General features: G+C 38.1%; 1 protein-coding gene across 5 annotated transcripts in view; it reads right to left on the bottom strand.

Annotated features, from left to right (window-relative positions):
- Positions 1 to 337: 337 nt before the first annotated feature.
- UIMC1 (ubiquitin interaction motif containing 1) overlaps positions 338 to 24,512 on the bottom strand; it is a 117,978-nt gene continuing 93,803 nt past the window's right edge. For 4 of the 5 annotated variants that reach the window (XM_043594825.1, XM_043594479.1, XM_043594652.1 and 1 more), the window contains 5 exons: positions 6,122 to 6,206; positions 3,865 to 4,036; positions 2,476 to 2,539; positions 1,382 to 1,424; positions 338 to 830 (listed from right to left, as the gene is read on the bottom strand). In XM_043594825.1, the coding sequence (XP_043450760.1) occupies positions 620 to 830; positions 1,382 to 1,424; positions 2,476 to 2,539; positions 3,865 to 4,036; positions 6,122 to 6,206 (575 nt within the window). In that variant the 3' untranslated portion in view covers positions 338 to 619. Of the gene's footprint in view, positions 831 to 1,381; positions 1,425 to 2,475; positions 2,540 to 3,863; positions 4,037 to 6,121; positions 6,207 to 22,227; positions 22,265 to 24,512 lie in introns of those variants that run through there. The other variant, XM_043594740.1, reaches the window with a different exon arrangement.

Raw genomic sequence — 24,512 nt, 5'->3', positions numbered from 1 at the left:
ACAAACAGAGCATTCAATTCCTCAAAGGTCCTATGCTCTGGCTGAGAATTCTTAACTAGGTGAGGCAGCAAGATGAAGTGGTAGGTCACCGAATGGTAGGGACAGCAAAATAAGAGGTAGGATCTGATGCCTTGGCACCTTCCACAATGATGTCAGAAAAGGTCAAGGAAGTAACCACACAATGCTTAGAATTGCACACTACACATTCAGTGAATATCGGCAGTATGTCAAAGACCAGTAATGGAATTAATTTGGAAACATGTAATTTAGGAGTCTCAGAACTAGCTCCACATTTAAATATTCCCAACCCAAATCCAGTAACACAGAGAAAAAAAAGTAAAATCTCCATCTTATTGAAATAATATTTCATACAAACATAGATAAATATATTTAAATTTTCTTTTAACTATAAGTGAATCCAGATTGTTATAAAACAGAATACTATACACAATGTCTGTATAGCTTATAGAAAACATCAAAACGAGAATGCTGAGTGGGTGCTGGTGGCGAAACCTGTAGGGCCAAAACTTGCTCAACAATGAAATAGGGGCCACTAAGGCTTAATGACCATGGCCCACCCCTATCGCTAATGGTTTTGTGAACTCTGGACCCTAGAAATTCAGAGTTTTCTCCTTCTTCCTTTGCCTGCTTTGGCCCGTGCCCGGCTACCTGGCCGGACAGTAAGTTGCTTTTTAAAGTCCACTAAGCAATCTGTGGCTTCTGAAATGGAAACAAAAGACTTGATGGGAGATTCGTTTAAGTCAAGATGTGCAGGGGAACTCTGCATCTCTCTGCTGCAGCCTGCCTCTTCCATCCCTAGCGAGGGCACCCTAGAGAGAAGGGGAAAAATTCAGAATTCAATATATACCTACTAATAAGCACTAAGTATGTATCATGCATTGTACCAGGGGCTTTTACATACATTATCAGTTCATATAATCTTTGTAATAATCCAACCAGATAAGTACTATCATTCCCTTTTTGCAGATGAGGACACTGGGTAAATTATAAACCCAAAGCCACACAGATAGTGAGAGAATGAGAATTCAGACCCAAATTCCCATTTTTTAAAAAAAATTTTTTTTTTTTACCAAATTCCCAAACTTCTTGAAATCTAAGTCAGAAGACTACGGTTGGGAGGGAAGAATAAGTCATAGCTCTTGCTCTGCCTGTTTTTATGCCATGAAATTGAACTAGCCATCCAATTCTTAGCCAAGATATATTGGGGGTTGGGGGAGGGATCACAGAGAGAGGTCATACAGTTCCATGGTGATTTCTACCTCCAATGGTTTGAATATCACATTATCCACGGAACCCAGGACCAGGCCTACACTTTTTTAGAACTGCTCACAGTCATATTTCAATGTATACCCCAATTCACCTGAGGCCTCCTGTTTCTTTAGACTTGGTCTTTATTTCTGCATCTGTAATGAGAGAGAAAAAGTAGTAATGCTGTTAAAAGTGTTGTAATCATACTACTTCTCACTGCTCATGTGCTTCCTATTTTCTGGGCACTGCTTTTCATCAGTCTTATCCAGGTAGTTCAGATCCCCAAGCCTCAGACCAATGGAATGTTAGTATTAGCATCCAATAGACTCAGCTGCAGAAGTATCGAGGTGAACACTTTTGAATGAACAACCTCTGAATAATCTACTTCAAATCTGGACTTGAGGTACAAGGAGTTGCCAAGGGAACTCTGCCACCTGCAGAGATTCAGAACATGCTGATCTAGAGGCAGTAGGCCGTAGGGCTTGGAGAGGCTGCCTTTTTATAGTCATCACGAGGCAAAACAGATTTATTTGTGAGAATGAACTACCAGAACGAGAAGGTAGGCAAATCTCCCCAGGCTTAAGCAAAAGCTCCTCTTCCATCTACATCTAGTGAATTTTAACAATAGCAACAAATAACAATAGTAATAATAGCAGCTAACATTTACCAAGAGCCTACTTATGCCAGAGAATTTGTTTGGAGCTTTACTAGATAAAATCCTTACAATCTATGAAGTTGGTATTACTAACTTTATGCAATGCTTTTAACCAATCCACTCTACTGCTCCATAAATACTAGGCACAAAGAGAGAGTTACTTCCTATAATCCCTCAGGAGCATAGATTGGGACACAAAACTAAAAGTGACACATAAATAATGCACAAAACATTAGAAGGAGGAAGAAATGTCTACATGTCTGGTTTTCCAAGATTGTTCCTTTAGAAGGTATTTCGGGCTGTGTCATTCCTCTATGATTTGGATTTTTTTTTCCCCACTCAACAGGCTTTATAAAGCCTGAAATGAAACACATGATGAACAAGACAGGGTGTGTCCTCATCTTCTTTAGGGAGATACAACTTAGAGTCTAAAAGGCTGGCTGATTGGGTCAAATGTATACCCACATAACTCCAACAAACAATGAGTTCTCAGTGGCTATTTTTACTGGGCCTTTGACAGAAGCCCAGAAAATTGGTCCTGAAGTCTTCACCTGCAGTCTTCTGCTCAGACTGTTCCAAGAGACTGAGGAGTCGGCCTTCACTGAGTTTTTTTTCCTGTGACAGAGAAAAACAGATGAAAGAGTTATCTCATGGCAGAGAGTCTAAAATACAACCTCCTTAGCCCAGATCACACCTGTCTCCAGGAGAGAAGGAATGTGGGACACAGCTCTAGGAAAGTCTTTTGCTTTCTAATAAACGGGGTACACAAGTAAAAACACAAACTGTGATGATGAACAGAATACATCTTTATGCCAAGAATATTATCCAAGAATGGATACCAGAGTCAAAGCAAATTATTCCACCAAGATCATATTAAAGAACAGTAGCCTTTGACCATGATAGATTTGGAGAGATTTAAAATAGAAAATAATAGTTTCACGGTAGCTTCTAGGGATAGTGATGCCAGAAGAATAAACAGGCTCTACAATATAAGCATTTACCTATAATCCCCAACTCCAAATCACTACCTCAAAATCACCCCATTGATATAGGAGAGTCCCTTTCTTTTGTCATGATAGATAATGGCTCTTCATCTTAGTGTGCAGTGACTGCTAAGTTAGTAAACATAGAATATGGAGCTGCTGCTTTATCTTTGATCTCTAAGCCAAGACTTGCTCTTGCTGATCTAATTGCAAAGCCCAGAAAGCACATTCATCTTCCCAGTAACTAGTGGCCAGACCTCACAGCTTCCTAAGACCAGGCTCACAAGGTGTTAAACAGAGTTGATCTCAAATATGCTCCTGGCAGTGGTGATATGACTGGATATCCTTTCAAGAGAAGAATTTGGTGATATGTTTCAACAGATTTTAAAATGTTTATATCCATTCCCCTAAGAGTTCCACTTCAGGAAATCTATTCTAGGAAACAGTAAGTGGTACACAGATTAATGTTTTAAATACAATCTTGTAATACAAAAGAATTGGGAAGAGCCTAAATGCCCACTAATATGAGAATGGTTATGTGACTTCTGTGTGATGTAAGTTTTAAGAGTAATTTAAAACAAAGTTTGAAAATAAACCCAGGAAGGTGTTTATGCTACAATGTTATGTAGACACACACACACACATATATATGTGCATATATAGTGTGGTCTCACTTACATGAAATATGCATAAAAAAAGACTGAAAAAATTGGCCAAAATACTAAAAGTTGTTATCTCTGAGTAGCTAAATTATGGGTAATAATTTCTTAATTTCTCCTGATTCTTCATATTTTTTTGAACTGCCTATATTTCCTACAAGGAGCATATATACTTTTTAATTGAAAGAAAAGATAATTTTAAAATGCAATCTTGTTTCTAGATAAGCAGAAAAGGAAGGAAGAAGAAAAAAGCATAGAACAGAACTTTGGAGAGCTTCCTAAAACATTCCATACATACCTTTGGGTTCCTCAGCCGCTGCCGCCACTTCTCCTCCATAGCTGAGCATATCCTCCCACTCTCTTCAGGCCCATCTCCTTGGTCACCCCTTGCAAGCTGGAGACAGGACTCTACATGACTCTGATACTCTCTGAATGGGACCAGGGATTTACAGAGATAACACTTCTCATTCCTAGCCAATCAGAAGGAAGGGGGAAAGAGCAGTTTTAAGATTTGCTTTTGCCTCTGGGCTCCTGGATATGTCTCAAATTGTGTTTTTATGTTACTCTGTCTCAATTGTGTTTTTACGTTATTCAGTGGAGGAGACATGTCAACCAATGCAGATTCACTCAGCAGGATGGCCAATAAAACTAACCTGACGCCAATCAAAAGGACTGAGTGATTAGCGGTTTTCCCTGGCTGTTTCTCTGTACCCTGCTGTTGCAGCAGTGGGATGGTAATGAAATCAGCTCTTCTAACTATCTCAAACAATGCTGATTGCTCTTCAGACATAAAATATTCTGTCAAACTCTTCTGAAATTAAGTGTAATAGTTTTTTCAAAGGGAAGTTAAAATTTAGACAACCATGAGAATTAAATCAAGATGACATTTTTTACCAGGGTGGATGAACTTGTCTGACTCTGTATGCTGACTTCCTTAATTTTACAACCTGCAACATCAACTAGGAAGTTACCAAAACCATGTGGTTCTGCCAGAGACTTTTGAGTAACTTCACCTACATAGTTATTTTTATCTTTTATAATAGTAGAATCTGTAGAAAGAGAGGAAACTGTGTCCTTGAAGTAAGATTCATTGGGCATCTGTGACAATGGAATCATTGGGGACAAAGGAAGAAAATAAGCACTTATTAAGTATTTTCTCTGTGGTAGGAACTGGTACCAAGCCCTTTAAACACAACTTCTCAATTAATTCTTTGGCCCTACTAAGAAAGTACTATTCTCCCCAAGGTTCTATAGCTAATAATTGTCAGAAACCAGGTCTTGTAGACTCTTAAGATCATCTTCATTTTAAGAAGCTAAAGAAAACTTTCCAAAGGCTGCTATTTTAGATTTCTCTTTCTGGTCATAACTATTCAGTTACTATACAGCAAGAGAAATCTGGATTAGCTCTACAGAAAACTTTCTCTGGAGGTCTTTAAAAATAGGAGAAAAAATTATCTCATATACTCAATCATCTGGAAGAATATAAATAAAACTCTGCCTTATGAGAAAATCTAGATCAGTGTACCTTTTAAAATTTATGAATTAATGCAAAAATCATACAGTCATCTCCTACTACATGAGATAGCAGCACTGTGAAAGGAGCTTAAGTTGTGGAGTCAGGATTTGCCAGTTCTCACTACATGATCTTTAACCAGTTACTTATAATTTCCCTTCAATTTCCTTATCTATTTAAAAAAAAAGAAAGAAAGAAAGAATAACTATCTTATCAGCTATTGTGAGAGTTACAAAGTACATCAAACACTTAGCACAGTGGCTGGTACATAATATTAGGTGTTCAACAAAGAGCTATTATTGTTTTTGCTGTCTCAGACACATTTTATTAGATGCTGAGGATATAAACATGAATGAAGGCAAGTATCTGCCTTCAAAATTCACAGTCTACCCAAGGAGACAGAAATGAAAAAAAAGAAAAAAAAAATACTGCAATATAGTGGGATGGGATGCAATACAGTCATAGAGGAATGTCCACATGTTAGGATTCCAAAAGGAGCAAGTGATCAGCTCCACTCAACTGGATTAGGGAAGACAGCCTTGAAATTTAGGGTCTAAGATCTGTATTTCAAAGATAAACATTTCTGCCTAATGACTGACTGTTTTATTGTTGGTAATGTCTTTCCTTTCAGGGGGCATCACTTCTACCCAACCACCCTTTAGAATATACTTTCTTAGTCAAGCTGCAACCTATAACCCAAGGAAGTCACTTATATTGCCCAAACTTTTGCAACTGAACTTCTGTACCATTACATCGCAAAATAGCTCACTGCTCCCAAAAGTACCAAAGACCAAAATGCAAATTTAAAGAAAACAGAATGTGGAAATGGAATGGGTGGTAGAATTTTTTAAGGGTAATTCAAAAAGATAGAGGCCACCTGCATTAACATAAATTGGGAATAAGAAAAATAGATTCAGATATCAAAGCAATGAAGTGACTGGAAAGCCAAAGAAACCCAGGGTAGAGAGGAATAGGTCTCTTTATTCAGTCCAAGCAATGGTATGTTAGACAAGAGCTCTGAAAACACGACATAGTCACTTACTTGTCAATGTCTAGGGAAGTTTGGGCAGTTGTCTCACTGTCACTCTTGCTCTTGCTGTTGGCCTCTTTTTGTCTCCGAGTCAACACTTTCAACAAAAAAAAGGAGGGGAGGGGCAGGGAGGGGTAGAGAGAGACACAGAAAGAAAGGAAGAAAGAAAGAAAAAGAAAGAAAGAAAACTGTTAGTTGGAAGTAGATTCTGAATATAAAAGACAAAATGTATGGGAAGAAGTTTAAAATCATATTCCACTGGGAGAAGTGCACTGTGTCTGCAAAATCTCTGCCTTTTCTAGCAAAGAGAGTAACACCTGTAATGTATGAACTGAAGCTGCCAGCCACAAGATATTCCTATATTTGCTAATAAGATCGATTTATTCCCTATTTGCCATGAGATCTAAAGATCTAGTCCAGGGATGCCTGGGTAGCTCAATCGGCTAAGCATCCAACTCTTGATTTCAGCTCAAGTCATGATCTCAGCGTCATGAGATAGAGTGCTGTGGCAGGGCTGTATGCTGGGTGTGGAGCCTGCTTAAGATTCTCTCTCTCTCTTTCTCTCTCTCTCTCTCTCTCTCTCTCTCTCTCCCTCTGCCCCTCCCCTACCTGCACATGGGCACTCTCTCTCTCTGTCTCTAAAATAAATAAATTAATAAATTAATTAATAATAATAATAATAATAATAATAATAAATAAAAATCTAGTCAACACAAGGAAAGGGTTTTGTGTAGTACCCCAACTAGCAGCACTCAAGGGAGGGATTTATACTTTACCAACCAAAATTCTATCTGGTGTGACATACACTCCAATCAGGTAGTCTATGGAATATAGTAACGATAGCTACATCTGAGTACACACATTAGTTCCAATCTTTAGTATAGAAAGTGTTCCAATTACAAGTGAGGAAACAAACTCACAATGGTGAACACAACCAGTTTTTCCCACTACACTAGGACCACTTCCCAGTTCTAGTGGGTACAGATAGCTTTAGCCCAGGTGGCATATAAATAATACTTTGTCTCACACCCAAAGCATCTGTTTATAAAATCACAGTCTCTTAAAAGGTCTTAGAGGTTAATCAACTATTTTGCAGTCTTCATTCCTTGCCAACAAGAAAAACTATAACCATCTAACTTCAAATTTTGCCTTCCTCCCTCTTGACTTGAAATCCCCATGTCAGAGAATTTAGGAAGGTTAGCAGTTGACAAAATAATTTAGGTTGTGAAGCGTTGATCTAGTCCAGGAGTCAACAAACTTCTTCTCTAAAAGGCCAAACAGTAAATACTTTGGGCTTGGCAGGCCATATGGTCTCTGTCACACTACTCAACTCTGCACGGTGCAGGAAGGCAGCCATCAACAACCCATAAATAACTGGGTGTGGTATGCTCCAGTAAAACTGTATCTACAAAAACAGATGTCTGGCTAGATTTGGCCCCTGGTGGCCAGAGTCTGCCAACCCTTCTAGTCCAACCTTCTACTCATAAAAAATGCCTTGCAAGCATCCCCAACAAATAATCACCTAGTCTCAACTTGATTATATCCATTCACTGAGGGGAATTCACTTTCTCCTAGGGAAACTCATTCTACTGCTACACAACAATCCGACTCAATTTGTATTTACTGGGGGCTCTATGAATAAGTCTACCCCCTTTTATGTAAGTCAATTCTCTGAAAACTTAACAAGCTACATTACAATCTTGGATTTACTCAGTTGTCTGCTCCACTGAAATGTAACCTCCTTCAAAGCAGGGACTATACTTAGTCATTAATCTAATTTCTAATGACCGCAGAAAATTTTGATTGCATTGGTTAGCTCTAATCCTTATAATAATCCTCCAGATTGGTATTATTATTCTGCCCTAAAGGTATGGAAACAAACTCAGAGGAAATGACTTTGCCAAGCTATCACAATTGCTAAGTGACAGAACCCAGGAGAGATCTATACCAGTCTGATTCTTATACCCAAGTTTTATATTCCTAGTTAACCTCCTTTATATACACCTCAATTTGTCAGGCTCCCTTTAAATGTGTGGCACCCCAAAATGGACCTAATACTCAATAAGCAGTCTGACTAGTAGAGAGAACACAAGAACCACAAACTAACCCACTTAGACTCATATTCCACTAATTCAGCCAAAGCTGTATTTGCTTTATTGACAATCTTAAATTAAGCTTAAAGTGAGCTTAAAGGCAACTAAGATCCATCCCCTACCCTCCCAAATCATCTTCAAATAAATTATCATCAAGACAAGTCTCCTAATTCTATACTTGGGTATTGGGTATAAAACAACTAAGCTATTGGTTATTTCCCCCTCTTAAACACAGGACTGTATATTTATCCCTGGTTGTTGGTTTGTTTTTTTTTTTTCAGCTGAACATTTTAGTCTGTTGGGATCATCTGCAGTCTTAATTCTGTCATCTGATGTTATCAGCTCTCTTTTCCATCTTTGTGTCATCTGCATGACAAGCATGACAACCATGCTTTCTACATCTCCATCCAAGTTATAAATGATATGGCCAAGGACAGAAAACTGTGGCATTTTACTAAAGAAGCCTGTCTTCTCCCTGGTCCAAATTTCATTTGAATACTTAATCAAGCAGATATTTATTAAGAACCTTCAATGTACAAGTACTTTTGGAGAGATATAGGAAATCATGTGGTAGGGTCCTTGCTCTTAAGGAGCTTACAACTTACTAAGGGAGACAGCATATACACTCAAATAATTACAATACAAGGTGTAAAAAGATACACATAATAAAAGATCATATACACAAGCAACTATTAATAGCGTTTGTCTCTGGGGAGGATGTCAGGGACATTTGGGGAATGGAATTGGAGAGAGAGGCATATTTTGTACTATATACTTTTCTGTACTGTTGAATTAAAAATTAAAAGGGAAGAGAAAAGAGACAGTAGAGAGGTGTTAGGTACAAGTTAGAGTATACTATATATCTATTTCTAAGGTTCCTTCCAACCCAGAGATTTTATAAGTAAACAGAAAGTACTGTAGGAGAAAACATCCCAGACACAGTTGTAAAACCATCTTCAAATCCTATTCTATCAGCCATCCCACATTTCTCCATCTTATGTACAAGGACTTCATGAGAGATTTTATCAAGTGTCTTGCTGAAATCAATTCTCAAAAGGTTGGCACCTCACAGATTACAGAAACCTTTAAGGGTTGTTGTTTTTTTTTTCTCTTTCTTTCTATTTGTCCCCCATCTTGACTACCAAGTATTTTTCCAAAAGAAATACTTGGAAAGCACTCCACAGGCAAAGCTGGAAAAATAATTAATTGCTTCTAGCACTTTATATATATCTCTATTGTACTTAGTGCCTTTCTGTTATTTGTTTATATGTCAGTCTCCTACACTATATAACTTTCTGAATTTAGAGATTCTAGGTTTTGTTGTTTCTTCAGAATCCTCAGTAGAGTCCAACATTGATTAGGTGCTAATAAATATTTGCCAAATTAAATCATAGCAATGGATTCAAAAAAGTTCTTGTTTTATGAGGACCTTCTCTGTGCCAGGGACTTTATAAACATCATCTCTAATTCTTTACAATAATCCTGCAAGGCATATATGATTACCTGTATTTTTACAGATGATGAAATATTAAATAACTTGATCAATATCACAAAGCTAAAACAACAACAAAAGAAACATGGCACCAGGAACGCAATACAAGTCTAACTTTAAAGAAGCTTATGTTGGGGTTTCTGGCTAGCTCAGTCAGTGGAGTGTTTGACTCTTGATCTCAGGGTTGTAGTTTTGAGCCCCATGCTGGGTGTAGAGATTACTTAAAAATAAAATCTTAAAAAATTAAATAAATAAAGATGCATATGTTGTTCTACAAGAGTAGGCTGCCTTTCCTGAGAAATAAGAGGGAACAGAAGGGAAGATAAAAAGTTGTAAGTGGTAAATGAGTGGAAAAGAATTTGAGGGGAGAGACTAGGCAGACAGCTGTAAACCATATGCTAATTTTATTATTAAATGTTATGATCAGAGTAAACTGGACTGACTCTGCAGCTGTATTTTGTCTTAGAAACCTATAGCCCTTACAAAGAAGCATGAAGGAATATGTTGCTCTAAAAGAGCCTCCTACTTTGGTTTCTGAGGGCCAAGACAGCCATTTCAAATAGCTATCGGAAGAAATTTCAGTATTAAACTTAAGTCCAAAAACCTAACTACTGGTGACAACAGTCAAAGATTTCAAAAGGGAACAATGGAAGCTGAGGACAGATAACTACCAGGAAAGCAACTACCAGGGCCAGGTAAGCAAAACAGAAAGAAGGGATATCACTGAGACCTGACAGAGCCACTTATAAACCTATGACCATTAACTCAGGCCTTTACAGAACTGAATGGAAAACATCCTAAGGAGCTGTGCTTGGGACTTGGCTTGGCACTGTTAATATACAAAAGAAGCTGTAACACCCAGCAGAATAAAGTGCATTGACTTTAGAGTTGTCCAAGTTGGGATTCTACCAGCTGTGTTGTCTATGGCAAGTTACTTAACCTGAGTATCAGTAGAATTACCTACAAAAAGAGATAATAGCACCTATCCTCTGAGGTTTTGGTAAAGATCATATCAGATAATTCAAATAATTTGGATTTAATTTAATCCAAATAAATTGTTGAGTGTCCAGCCCACAGAAAGCCCTCAGCAAACATTTGTTGCTATTATTATATGATTCCATTATCCTTCCAGATTTCTTAGCTTTATCCAAAGATTTAAGACTACCCTTAGAATAAGTGCCAAATAGCTTATCTATTATTTTTTCTAATTGTCTTTGAATGTTTATTTTTTGAGAGAGAGACAGAATGTGAACGGGGGAGGGGCAGAGAGAGAGGGAGACACAGAACCTGAAGCAGACTCCAGACTCCAAACTGTCAGCACGGAGCCCGACGCAGGGCTTGAACCCACAAACTGTGAGATCATGACCTGAGCTGAAGCCAGACGCTTAACCAACTGAGCCACCCCCACGACCCAGCTTATCTATAATTTATTAATCTTTAGTTCTCATACTAATTTATACAAACAAAATGGTAAAGTAAATAATTAAAGTATTAAAGAACAATTATCAATATCATATAAACATTTGTTTCCACAATGCACAGAAGACACGCAATCAACAATAAAAACATGTGGCCTGAAACTGTAAATAATGAAGATGGTCCCTTGAGGAGAGTGGAAATTATACATACAAAGAAGAGAGACTTGGCAGAATAACAGGCTAATCAGTATGTCTCCTTCAAACTCAAAACCATCTCAGCAGAAAAAAATGGAAGGCCACAGAACTGTGTATGGTCCTGCTAAGACCAGCCATCCTCCAACCCAGCACTTCCTCAGTGGAAGGTACAAGAAGGGAAGGCTTGTTATACCTGCATGTTGCCTGTCTCAATGTTGTCAGCCTCTCCCAAAAGACTAGTCCCAAGAAAAACGCATCATTAGAATTATCTACATTTTCTGAGACATGTGGCTATTTAAATTTAAATCTTAATTAGAATTAAACATAATTTAAAATTCAGCTCCTCAGTCCCATGAGGGGTGATGACACAATCTTGTCCATTGCAGTGCTCCTGCTGCCTCAAGGACTTTATCTTATGAGTAGGTCTCTGGTGATGAATTCTTTCAGTGTTATATATCTGAAAAGTCTCTATTTCATCTTTTAAATTTTTAATAACATTTTTAGTTTGGAATAATTTAGATTTTAAAGTGTTGGAAAGATAGTGCAGAGATTTCTTTATAACGTTCGCTTACTTTCTCCTAATGTTAACACCTTATGTAACCATGGTACGTTTGTCAGAACTAAAACATTTACACTGGTACATAGCTATTAACTGAACTCTAGACTTCGTTCAAATTTCACCAGTTTTTCCATTATGACCTCCCTTTTTTAAATTCTAGGATCCAACCCAAGATACTTTATTATATTTGGTAGCCCTTGTTTTTGAAATATTCTGCTGGGTACAGAAATTTAGGTTCTGCTAGATACAGATACTAATCTTTTTCTTTCAGTATTTTGAAAGATTTTGCCCCAATGTCTTCTTGATTGTGTTGTTCCCAACAAGAAATCTGATTAATTCTTATGTTTTCTATCTGCATGTAATGTATCTTTTTTCTCTGGAAGGTTATAAGGTTTTTTTTCTTTATCTCTGGGTTTTGTTTGTTTGTTTGTTTTAAGTAAACTCTATGCCCAACGTGGGGCTAGAACTCATGACCTTGAGATCAAGAGCTGCATGTTCTACTGACTCAGCCAGCCAGGCACCACCCCCACCCCGCCCCACTTCTTCTTTATCTCTAGTTTTAAGCAATTTGATTATGATGTGTTATTTTTTTTTGAGGGTGAGAGAGTGCACAAATGGAGGAAAGGGACAGAGAGAGAGAGAGAGATTGATTGATTGATTGATTGATTGAGAGAGAATATCCCAAGCAGGCTCCACACTTAGCATGGAGCCCGATGCAGGGCTTGATTCCACAACCTGGGCTCATGACCTGAGCCAAAATCAAGAATCCGACACTCAACTGACTGAGACACCCAGGCGCACCAATTATGATGTGCTTTTTTTTTTTTTTTGACGTTTATTTTTGAGACAGAGAGAGACAAAGCATGAATGGGGGAGGGTCAGAGAGAGGGAGACACAGAATCTGAAACAGGCTCCAGGCTCTGAGCTGTCAGCACAGAGCCCGACGTGGGGCTCAAACTCACGTACCGCAAGATCATGACCTGAGCCGAAGTCGGCTGCTTAACCGACTGAGCCACCCAGGCGACCCATGATGTGCTTTTTAAAGTTTATGATGATATTTCTTCTTCCTGTGCTTCATAGAACTTATTGGATCTACAGATTTATAGTTGTCATCAACTTTGGAATTTTCTCAGCCATCATTTCCTCAAAATTTTTTTCTGTCGTTTGCCCCCTACAGCAACTGTTATTTACCAGTATATTAGGCCACTTAAAATAGTCTGATACACAACAGTTTTAAATTTTGATGTAATCTAATTTATCTATTTTTGTCTTGTATTGCTTATACTTTTGGTGTCAGATCTAAGAATCCATTGCCAAATCTAAGGTCATAAGATTTACCCCTAAGAGTTTTAGTACTTACATTTAGATTTTTGATATATTTTTTTGTATACAGTGTGAAGTAGGGGTCAAACTTTCTTCTGCATATGGATATTAAGTTGTCTTAGTACCATTTGTTGAATAGACTATTTTACCCCTATTGAACTATCCTGACAGCCTTGTCAAAACCTGGTTAGCTATAAATGTATGGTTTTAATTCTGGACTCTCAATTCTATTCTATCTATCTATCTATCTATCTATCTATCTATCTATCTATCTATCTATCTAATCTCCTTATGCCAGTGCCATATGGTCTCAATTGGTAAGTTATATAATTAGGAAGTATGAACCCTCAACTTTGTTCTTTTTCAGGGCTGTTTTGGCTATTCTGGATCCCTTGTATTTCCCGAACTCAAAAAATGGAGTCATTAACCCAGCTGCTTTAGGACAAAACTTGGTGTCACCTGTTTTCTCCTTCCCTCAGATTCCAACAAATACTGTAGGATCAACCTTCAATATACATCCCAAATTTGGCAACTTGTTTACCTTACAACTATCACTATCATCTACTATCACATTAGACTCTGCCTGGAATACTGCAAAAGCCTCCTCTCCTTAGTCTGTTCACATCTACTTTTGCCCCTGGCCCTTTACAGACTATATTTCACACAGTAGCCAGAGTTGGATTATATCACTCCCTTGCTCTCAACTGTTCCATGGCATTTCATCATATTTAGAATGAAGTACAAAACCCCAGATGATCTGGTCACTGATCTGATCTTTCCTCTCTTTTCCCCTGTTGTTCATCCCACTACACTCGTTGTGGCTTCCCTGATGCTGTAGAAACATGCCAAGCACACTCTTGTTTTAGGGCATTTATAGTTATTCCCTTTACCTAGATGACTCTATTCAAAAATCACCTCAAGAAATCTTCCTTGATCTTTTCATTTAATAGCTCCCCATGGCCTCCTACCACCTTCCCTGTCCTGGGCATTCTCTATACCCTGGTTTTTGCTTATTTTTCTTAAGCCTTACTTATTATCTGTTTTTTCCATGAGAATGTAAGCTTCATGAGCACACAGACTTCTTTTCTGTTCAGTGGTATATTCTCAGCTTGTATAACAGTACCTGGTTATAATAGGTGCTATATAAATTATTAACTGGGGTTGTCAGTAAAGGAACATAAATAATATAGTATAAACAATACTTCTGAATTACTCAGGGGGCTCTCTAAGTTGAGCATCCTACAGTGGGCTTAGCCAGAAACCTAAATCAAAGTTGCCTTCTCTCATCCTGATCCCTGGTCACAAAAAAGCTTGATTGATTCCCTCACGAAAAGATTCTCAAATCTGTCAACTTCCACTGACTCTCCCTTACTACTTGTCTCCCTGTTTCTAGCCTCAGTCTCTCCAATCTATCTTCCATAAGCTCTAAGAATAACTCAGGCCCAGTATTACCAGTGGCAGTACCCAGGAAGCCTTCCCTGACCCAAGAAGGCCCCAATCTCTACACTCAAACAGGACTCTATGTGCATATTTATCACAGCACTTCTCACACAACACTCTAATTACTGCCTTACCTACTTGTCTCCCCCAACAGATTGTCTCTTAATCACTTCAGCATTCCACATTCCTGGCATAAAATTGACACTCAATATAAACGTATATTTAATGAATTCATTTGGCAAGATAGTTTCTTATTCACAAGTTTGCCAGAGTATTTTCTTGGCTTTAAGAACAATAGAATATCTTTATAACTTAGATGAAAAGGTCTCTTAGGCCTGACCCAAAATAACACTTGAAGCAGAAAAGCCCTATCTACCTCAGTCCAATCAATAAATAAATTCTTGTTGTCTTCTCAGGTTCTAGACTTGATAATTTTATTCTACTACAGATAGCATCTAACTCAAAAATCCTAATGATTATGTTGACACTTCCTAAGTATAAAAAAACCTAAAACAGGCAGACATCACTGAGTCCTATTTACAGATGAGCAAAATAAAGACTCAGAGACCTCAATTCTGTAAATACCTGGTCTTGGATACGATTCCAAGTCTGTTAGACTCCAAAGCCAGTACCACAATACCAAACTGTCTTCTTTGCTTCAGAGAAGCCACAGAGGCCCCCTGTCCCTATTCAAGTTGCAGCAATTTCCTTTCCAGTTTAGAGACAAGCTTGCTTTCAAGAAGTACACTTAATGTTGAGCTATTGACCCTAACCTTCAATACTGCTATAGTTATCCCCTGCATCTGAAGTGTCAGCATGGCTTGCATAATACCTATCCATATAAAGACAAAAGTACTCATATAAAAATATTCTTAGCAGTGACCCCCCACCCTGAAGCTAAAGGCAAGAGTAAATACTGAGGAAAATCCATAAGCCACACAATCCTACTTAAGATACAGAAATAAAGGGTCTACCACCTCTATATTTTTATGAGCAAAATTTCTCAATCTATGAGGTACTGAATAACTTAGAGGTCTTAGAAAAACAGTCACTTGTCTAGTTCCTACTAGCACCTGGGTATAATATTTATAGTTCAATTTTTTCTTTAACAGCTAGAATTTTTATTTAAGCAATTTGACAATATATATCTAGGATTGTAAAATAATTCATATCTACTGACCCATGAATTATACCTTGGCAATCTATTCTGAAGAAATCATCTGATTTTAAACAAGGTCATAAGACAAAGATATCTTATCAAAGCATTATTTATAACAATGAAAAATTTAAACAACCTAATGTTCAAACACAAGATGAAATACTATGCAGGAATTAAAAAAAAAAAAAAAAAGACGAAAAAGAAATATACCAAAACATTAAATGTAAAGTGGGAAGGGGGAGTAATTATTTTTCCATGTTGCCATTTTTTTTTCAGTGAGCATATATACCACTTTATAACTTTAAAAAAACTGTTTAAATAAATGTTAGGAGACACCCCTGATGAAATAACAGATCAGGCAATGGTCATCAATGACCATCAGTTGAAAGCTAGCGGCTTTCTAATGAATGGATTAGGCTGATCCTACTGATCAATTGAATCATAAAAGTAAGATAATCAGATAGTATGTGCCTCCCAAACTGATGCAATATGAAATATACAATACCACTTATAAAGCGCTCTTTAAAAAAAACAACAAAAAAAACCACAAACTGAACCTGATAAAACCTCAAATCTAACTATTAAGTTTCCAGAAATTATTGTCTAGAACAGAATAACATGTTAAAGATATAACAGGAAGGGGTGCCTGTATGGCTCAGTCAGTTGGGCGTTTGACTTCAGCTCAGGTCATGATCTCGTGGTTTGTGGGTTCGGGTCCTGCCGTCAGGCTCAATGCTGTCAGCACGGAGCCTGCTTGGGATCCTCTGTCTCCCTCTCTCTGCCCCTCCTCTGTTCATGCTCGCTCGCTCTCTCTCTCTCTCTCTCTCTCTCAAAAATAAACAAACATTAGGGGCACCTGGGCTGCTCAGTCGGTTAAGCCCCGTGTGGGGCTCTGTGCCAACAGCTCAAAGCCTGGAGCCTGTGTCTCCCTCTGTCTCTCTGCCCCTCCCCTGATTGCACTCGCTCACGCTCTCTCCCTCTCTCTCTCAGGAAATGAATAAACATTAAAAAAAATTATAAATAAATAAACATTAAAAAAAAAGAACAGGGACACAATCAGCAAAATCCACAAAAGGAATACTGAAAGACAAAAAGCCAGTCTCTTTAACAAATAAACTGTCAAGAAAATAGAGATAGGCGGATAACTGAGATTAAAAGAGACTTGAATGACATCAACCAAATGTAAATGTGTGCAACTTGTTTGGATCCTGATTTGAACAAGCCATTTAAAAAAATTATGAGGTAATTAGGGAAAGAAAGATGCTGACTGATATAATAATGGTACTGTGTCTACATTATTTATTTATTTATTTTAATGTTTATTTTTCTTAACATTTATTTATTTTTGAGAGAGACACAGAGCACAAGCAGTGGGGAGGCACAGAGAGGGAGAGACACAGAATCCAAATAAGGCTCCAGGCTCCAAGGTGTCAGCATAGAGCCCGACATGGGGCTAGAACCCATGAACCTTAAGATCATGACCTAAGCCAAAGTCAGATGCTTAACTAACTGAACCATGAGGCACCCCTTAATGTTTAGTTTTGAGAGAGAGAGAGAGACAGAGTCAGAGAGACAGAGACAGAGAGACAGAGAGAGAGAGAGAGAGAGAGAGAGAGAGAGAGAGAACCAGCGGGGGAGGGGCAGAGAGAGACGGAGACACAGAATCCAAAGTAGGCTCCAGGCTCTGAGCTGTCAGCACAGAGCCCGATGTGGGGCTCAAACTCATGAGCTGTGAGATCATGACCTGAGCCAAAGTAGGACACTCAACCAACTGAACCACCCAGGTGCCCCCAGTGTCTGTATTTTTTTTAATAGCCTTTATCTTTTAGAGATACATATTAAAGTATGTATAGACAATATGTTATACCTGAAAACTGCCTCCCCAAAACCTGGTGGGGGGTGGATAGGAGGTGTATTATAAGTGAAAAAAGATTTGTCATATTGATAACTGCTGAAGCTAGAGAACAGGTTCATAGAGACTCATTATACGGTTAAACAATGAAAATAAAAAATAGGCTTAACATAAGACCTGCTGGCAAAAGCTATGTTAAAAAAAACAAAAGGGTATATGATACATATCAAGCTATAGCAGTGGTTTGGATTGGGCTGGGTCATGGATGAATTTTTTCTGAATAAAATTTTCCTAAAACCTTCTATAATAAATATATAATGCTTAAAAATAAAAATTGTCAGAAGGCCAAACAGCCTAATGATTAGGAGCAGAGCCCTTAGATAAATGGCAAATTCCAGGGGTGAACAGGAAAAGTCATGGTAACCCCATACTCTCTTATAGTAAAAAGACAGTGCTCAAAAAATTGATGGGCACATTCCCAGAGGTTACAGAAGAAAACCTGAAGGGATTTCCATTGGTCAAATTTGGAACAATTTGAACAACAAAATTACTGGGAAGAATGAATTACAACACATTAAATTTTAAAAATGAATCAGGGGCACCTGGCTGGCTTCAGTCGGAGAAGTGTGTGACTCTTGATCTTGGGGGTGTGAGTTCAAGCCCCACAACAGGTGTAGAGATTACTTAAAAATAAAAAATCTTAAACAAACAAACAATGAATCCATGAGTTCATTCCACATTAAAAAAAATACTAACAAGGGATAAGGAGAGAAAATTTCTCTTTACAGAAGAATGTCAGCTAATCAATGTAGAAAAATGGAAGAAAAGAAAAAAATCACCACTTACTGCTGTAGTAATAATTAAGCAAGAATCACCAACTGATGCTAAAACCATGGGTAAATGCCTACTTGGGAACAGGATATTCACATAGCCTCAAAGTATTACCCCATAGATGACATACTGACCACAAAAAAAGGGAAGGGTACCTTTACAAAAGGAAATTTGGTAGACACCACCTTAGACAGAAAATCAAATTTAACAATGCCAATAGTACAAACTGATAATCATTTGCCCCTTCATGTGATATCCTATGGACTGAATGTTTGTGTCCCCCAATAATTCATATGTTGAAATCCTAGCCCTTGGGTGGTAATTAGCTCATGAGAGTGGAGGCTTCATGAATGGGATTAGAGCCATCCTAAGGGCCTGACGAAACCAGAGCTCTCTCCTTCCATCACGTGAGACATAGCAAAAAGTCAGCAGGCTGCAACTCAGAATAAGGCTCTCACCAAAATGCAAACCATGCCAGCACCCTGATCTCAGACTTCTAGCTTACAGAACCGTGACAAATAAATTTCTGTTGTCTATCAGCTACCCAGTCTGTGGTACTTTGTTAGAGCAGCCCAAACTAAGACATGATGCATTTAGAAGAATACAACATTCCCTTTGTTATATTCTTGCCACAAATGTTAAACCTGAATCTAATCACAAGAAAACATCAGACAAATCCAAACTGAGGAATATTCTGAGAGGAAAAACCAGAAAAGAGAAGACCCACAGTCTGTGAATAAACTCTGCCCAGGTCTATGACTCCAGAACTACTCATGTACTATACAGAAACTCCAGTTAAGGATAAAAGAACTAAATTAAGATTTGAACTGCCTCCCTAAATAAGAATGTGCAGTTTGATTCCAACCCAGTTAACTAATGAAACAAATAATACTTTGAGAAATAAAATAGACTCTAGAATATCCACAATATAACATTCACAATATGTAAGATAAAATTCAAGATTACTTAACATATAAAGAGGATGAGGCAAATGTGATGTTTTCAATTTACAAGGGTACAACTTGAATGATCACAGATTACTGAGGCCAGAAGAAAGTGGAATAAAATCTTTAAAGTGCTGGGGGAGAGGTGACTGGGTGGTTCAGTCAGTTAAGTGTCTGACTCTTAATTTCTGCTCAGGTCATGATCCCAAGGTTGTGAGATCAAGCCCCGCATCAGGCTCTGTGCTGAGCATGGAGCCTGCTTAAGATTCTCTCTCTCCCCTCTGCTCACGTACCTGAGCATACTCTCTCTCTCAAATAAATAAATAAAATGTTTTTTTTTAATATATATATATATTTTTTTTTTTTTTTAACATTTATTTATCCTTGGGACAGAGAGAGACAGAGCATGAACGGGGGAGGGGCAGAGAGAGAGGGAGACACAGAATCGGAAACAGGCTCCAGGCTCTGAGCCATCAGCCCAGAGCCCGACGCGGGGCTCGAACTCACGGACCGCGAGATCGTGACCTGGCTGAAGTCGGACGCTTAACCGACTGCGCCACCCAGGCGCCCCAAAATGTTTTTTTAAAAGTCCTGGGTGGCTCAGTCGGTTGAGCATCCGACTTTGGCTCAGGTCATGATCTCAAGGTTTGTGGGTTCGAGCCCCACATTGGGCTCTGTGCTGACAGCTCAGAGCCTGGAGCCTGCTTCAGATTCTGTGTCTCCCTCTCTCTCTGCTCCTCCCATGCTCTGTCTCAAAAATAAATAAACATTAAGAAAAATTTTAAACACAAATGCTGGCGGGGGGGGGGGGGCAGAAACACCTATCAGCCCAAATTCTATATTCAGAAAAAATATCCTTCAAGAATGATGGTGAAATCAAGACATTCAGATAATAACATGCTAAAGTAAGTTGGTTACAATTAGACCTACACTATAAGAAATACTAAAGACAATTCTTTTTTTTTTTTTTTAATTTTTTTTTTTTCAACGTTTATTTATTTTTGGGACAGAGAGAGACAGAGCATGAACGGGGGAGGGGCAGAGAGAGAGGGAGACACAGAATCCGAAACAGGCTCCAGGCTCTGAGCCATCAGCCCTGAGCCTGACGCGGGGCTCAAACTCACGGAGCACGAGATCGTGACCTGGCTGAAGTCGGACGCTTAACCGACTGCGCCACCCAGGCACCCCACTAAAGACAATTCTTGAAGCTGAAGGTGATGATATACTATAGACTCAGATAATCAGGAAGAAGAGAAGAATATCGGAAATGATTAACATCTGATAAATACAAAAGTCTATTATCTCTTAATTGCTTTTAAATATACAGGGCTGTTTAAAGCAAAACCTTTGGCATTGTTTTATGAGGTCTATAATACATAAATATATACATGTGACATTTGACAACTATAGCATTTAAAAAAAGGAAGAATAGTAAATGAACCTATACAGTTACAAGATTTCTACACTTTTTTGTTAAGTGGTATTAACTCTAAGTAGACTGTGAAAAGCCAGAGCAGCCACTAAAAATACAAAGAGGTATAGCTTTAAAAAAAAATTCTATTAACATATTCAAATAATCAAAAGATAGGAAAGAAAAAAAACAGGATAAAAACAAAAGAGATAAACCAAAAAACAACAGCAAAACAATAAAATGGTAGACCTAAATCTAACCACATCAATGATTAAATTTTAAATGTCAACTAACTAAATTTTCCAATTAAATATTAGAGATGGGGGGGGGAATGAAAAAAAATAATAGAGATTGTCAGAATGGATAAAAAGCATGACCTAACAGTATGCTGTCTACAAGAAGACTCATTTAAAAAATAAAAATACAGGGGCGCCTGGCAGCTCAGTTGGTTAAGGGTCTGATTTCAGCTCAGGTCATTATCTCACTGTTGTGGGTTCAAGCCCCGCATTGGGATCTCTGCTGTCATCGCAGAGCCCACTTCAGATCCTTTGTCCCCCTCTCCCTTTGCTCCTCCCCTGCTCATGCTCACGCTCTCTCAAAAATAAACATTAAAACAAATGTAAAAATAAATAAAATAAATACATAAATACAAATACAAGTATGTTCAAAGTAAATGAATGGAAAAAGATATACTAGGCAAACAGTGATGTAAAAGAGCTGAAATGGCTAAAACTATGTTTAATTGTTCTATCAGATAAAATACACTTCAAGAAAAATATTAACAGAGATAAAGTTGGAAACTATAGAATATACTTAATAAGTTGACTGCAAAATTTATACAGAAATGCAAGACTATAATATCCAGCAACCTTAAAAAAGAACAAAGGGAATTTTTGCTACCTGATTTCAAGACTTACTATGAAGCTACTGTAATTAAGATATTTGCATCAATGGCATAAAGATAAACAGATCAAGGAACTATAACAGAGAACCATGACCTATATATAGTCATTTAATTTTTCTGCAAAGGCACCAAAGTAATCCATTGAGAAAGAGAATTTTTTTCTATAAATGGTGCTGGAATAACTAGATATCCATATGGAAGAAATAAACCTCAACCCTTACCTCACACCTTCCAAAAAAATCAATTCAAGATGCATTATAAACCTAAACAGAAAATAGCAACTATAAAGGAAAAAAAATAATAAACTTCATCTTAAAACTTCTGCTCATCAAGACACCATTAGGAAAACAGGCAGTCACAGACTACAAGAAATTATCTGTACAACATATATTTGACAAATGACTAGTATTCAGGACATACAGAGAATTCCTGTCTTCAGTAATAAAAAGTCAAGCAATCCAATTTACTAGCTTAGAGATTTTGACAAAGTTATTTACTTCTCTTTGGTGATGACAGAATGTAATTTTAATGTTGCTGCAAAGATCAGATGGGATAAGGGTAAGTATAAATACATAAGTGCATGGTGCCTCACACAAAGCAATAATAGGAGTCACTGCTATAAAGACTAGGAATGTTATACACCCATGAACTTCAACATTTTTTTATTCTAAACAAGAGAATCCTGTTTTTAAATAAAATCTCATTTGAAACCCAATATATAAAAATCCATACAAGCAGAGTTCCAGATGAGGTGGTGGTAAAGGTAGACTGTTATACCAATACTAGTCCTGGCCGCCATACCCTTTACACACCTTCACAGAACCTAGTGATCTGTAGAACACATTCTGAAAAACTAATGCTGTAGAACAAGGATAAGCGAATTACAGGCTGACCACCTATTTTTATAAATAAACTTTTACCGGAACACAGCCACCTAATTCATTTATGTATTGTCTATGGTTTCTTCCATGCTATAATAGTACAGTTGTGTAGCTGTGACAGAGATCTGGGAAGTTGTGACAGAGACCATATGGCCTGCATAGCCATATTTACTATCTGTCCCTTTAAGAAGGTTCTCAACTTTGGCTTTAAAAGAGTACATTTTCGGGCACCTGGGTGGCTCACTTGGTTAAGCGTCCGACTTCGGCTCAGGTCACAATCTCACGGTATGTGGGTTCGAGCCCCACGTCGGGCTCTGTGCTGACTGCTCAGAGCCTGGAGCCTGTTTCAGATTCTGTGTCTCCCTCTCTCTCTGACCCTCCCCCGTTCACGCTCTGTCTCTCTCTGTCTCAAAAATAAATAAATGTTAAAAAAAAAAAAAAGTACATTTTCAGAGGGCCTACCTGCATAACACTGTTAAGATGCTGTGGAAGGAGTAAAAATGGCTATGACACAGTTACTGTGAATAACAATACTAAGCTTATGAATATAAATCCTGAGTGTTTAAGTCTTAAAAAGGAACATTTTGGGGATGTGAATCTCCCCATAAATTAAGAAAGCCTAAGATATTAGCATCAAAAACTTTCTACAGGGCGCCTGGGTGGATCAGTCAGTTAAGCAACCTACTCTTGATATCGGCTCAGGTTGCAATCTCACAGTGGTGGGATCGAGCTTCAAGTCAGGCTCTGAGCTGAGCGTGGGGCCTGCTTGGGCTTCTCTCTCTCCCTCTCTCTCTGCCCCTCCCCTGTTTGCATGCTCTCTCTCTCTCTCAAAATAAACAATTAAGAAAAAAAACTCCCTACAATGTGTAAACCTTGTTAAACTCTGATTTCAAACAATCAGGAGACTAAGGGACATTTGAATTCACCAAATATTTGATGATATTAATTTTTTAGGTATAATATAATGCTTAGATTGGTTTTTTCTTTTACATTTATTTATTTATTTATTTATTTATTTATTTATAGAAAGGGGAGGGGGGCATGCACGGGGGAGGGGCAGAGAGAGAGAGAGAGAGAGAGAGAGAGAGAGAGAGAGAATTCCAAGCAGGCTCCCAGGCCGCCAGCGCAAAGCCCGACCTGGGGCTTGATCCCACCAACGAGATCATGACCTGAGTGGATATCAAAACCTGGACGCTCAACCGAATGAGCCACCCAGGTGCCCCAGTTTTTCTTTTAAAGAGATTTTCTCTTTCAAAAATAACTAGTATTATAATGAAATGATATCTGGGATCTGATTTGAAATAATCTGAGGAGAGGAGGTTATGGATGGAATATAGATAGAACACCAGTGACCATGAGCTGATGAACAAGTGGCATACCCTGGGGTTCAAAGTACTACTATTCTCTCAATTTTTATGTTTGAATTTTATATGTTTGTATTTAAAACAATCACAAGAAGTCCTTTTGCAAGACAATAATCAAAATTAAACTGGCCATTGTCTTCTGAAAAAACTGGTATGAAAGCATAGATATAAAGAACCTAGGAAAAAACCTAAGAGCCTTCTCTCTAAAGAATCATTAATGGGAGGGGGCACCTGGGTGGCTCAGTCAGTTAAGTGTCCAACTTCAGCTCGGGTCATGATCTCACAGTTCACAAGTTCAAGCCCTGCACTGGGCTCTGCTTGCAACACAGAGAATGCTTCAGATCCTCTGTCTCCCTCTCTCTCTGCCCCTCCCCCACTTGTGTGCACACTCTCTCTCAAAAATAAACATTTAAAAAAACACAAGAATTATTAATGGCAAGTATATCCAGTGGTTACATCTTATCATCAGAGCCTAAATTAAGGTAATACTAAATGAGTTTCATATAGAGAAAAAACTGAACTTCTCTGAATTTTACT

The sequence above is a fragment of the Prionailurus bengalensis genome, chromosome A1 (assembly GCF_016509475.1).
Source record: "Prionailurus bengalensis isolate Pbe53 chromosome A1, Fcat_Pben_1.1_paternal_pri, whole genome shotgun sequence".
NCBI classification, from domain to species: Eukaryota; Metazoa; Chordata; class Mammalia; order Carnivora; family Felidae; genus Prionailurus; species Prionailurus bengalensis.
This window is presented reverse-complemented; position numbering and strand designations above follow the sequence as displayed.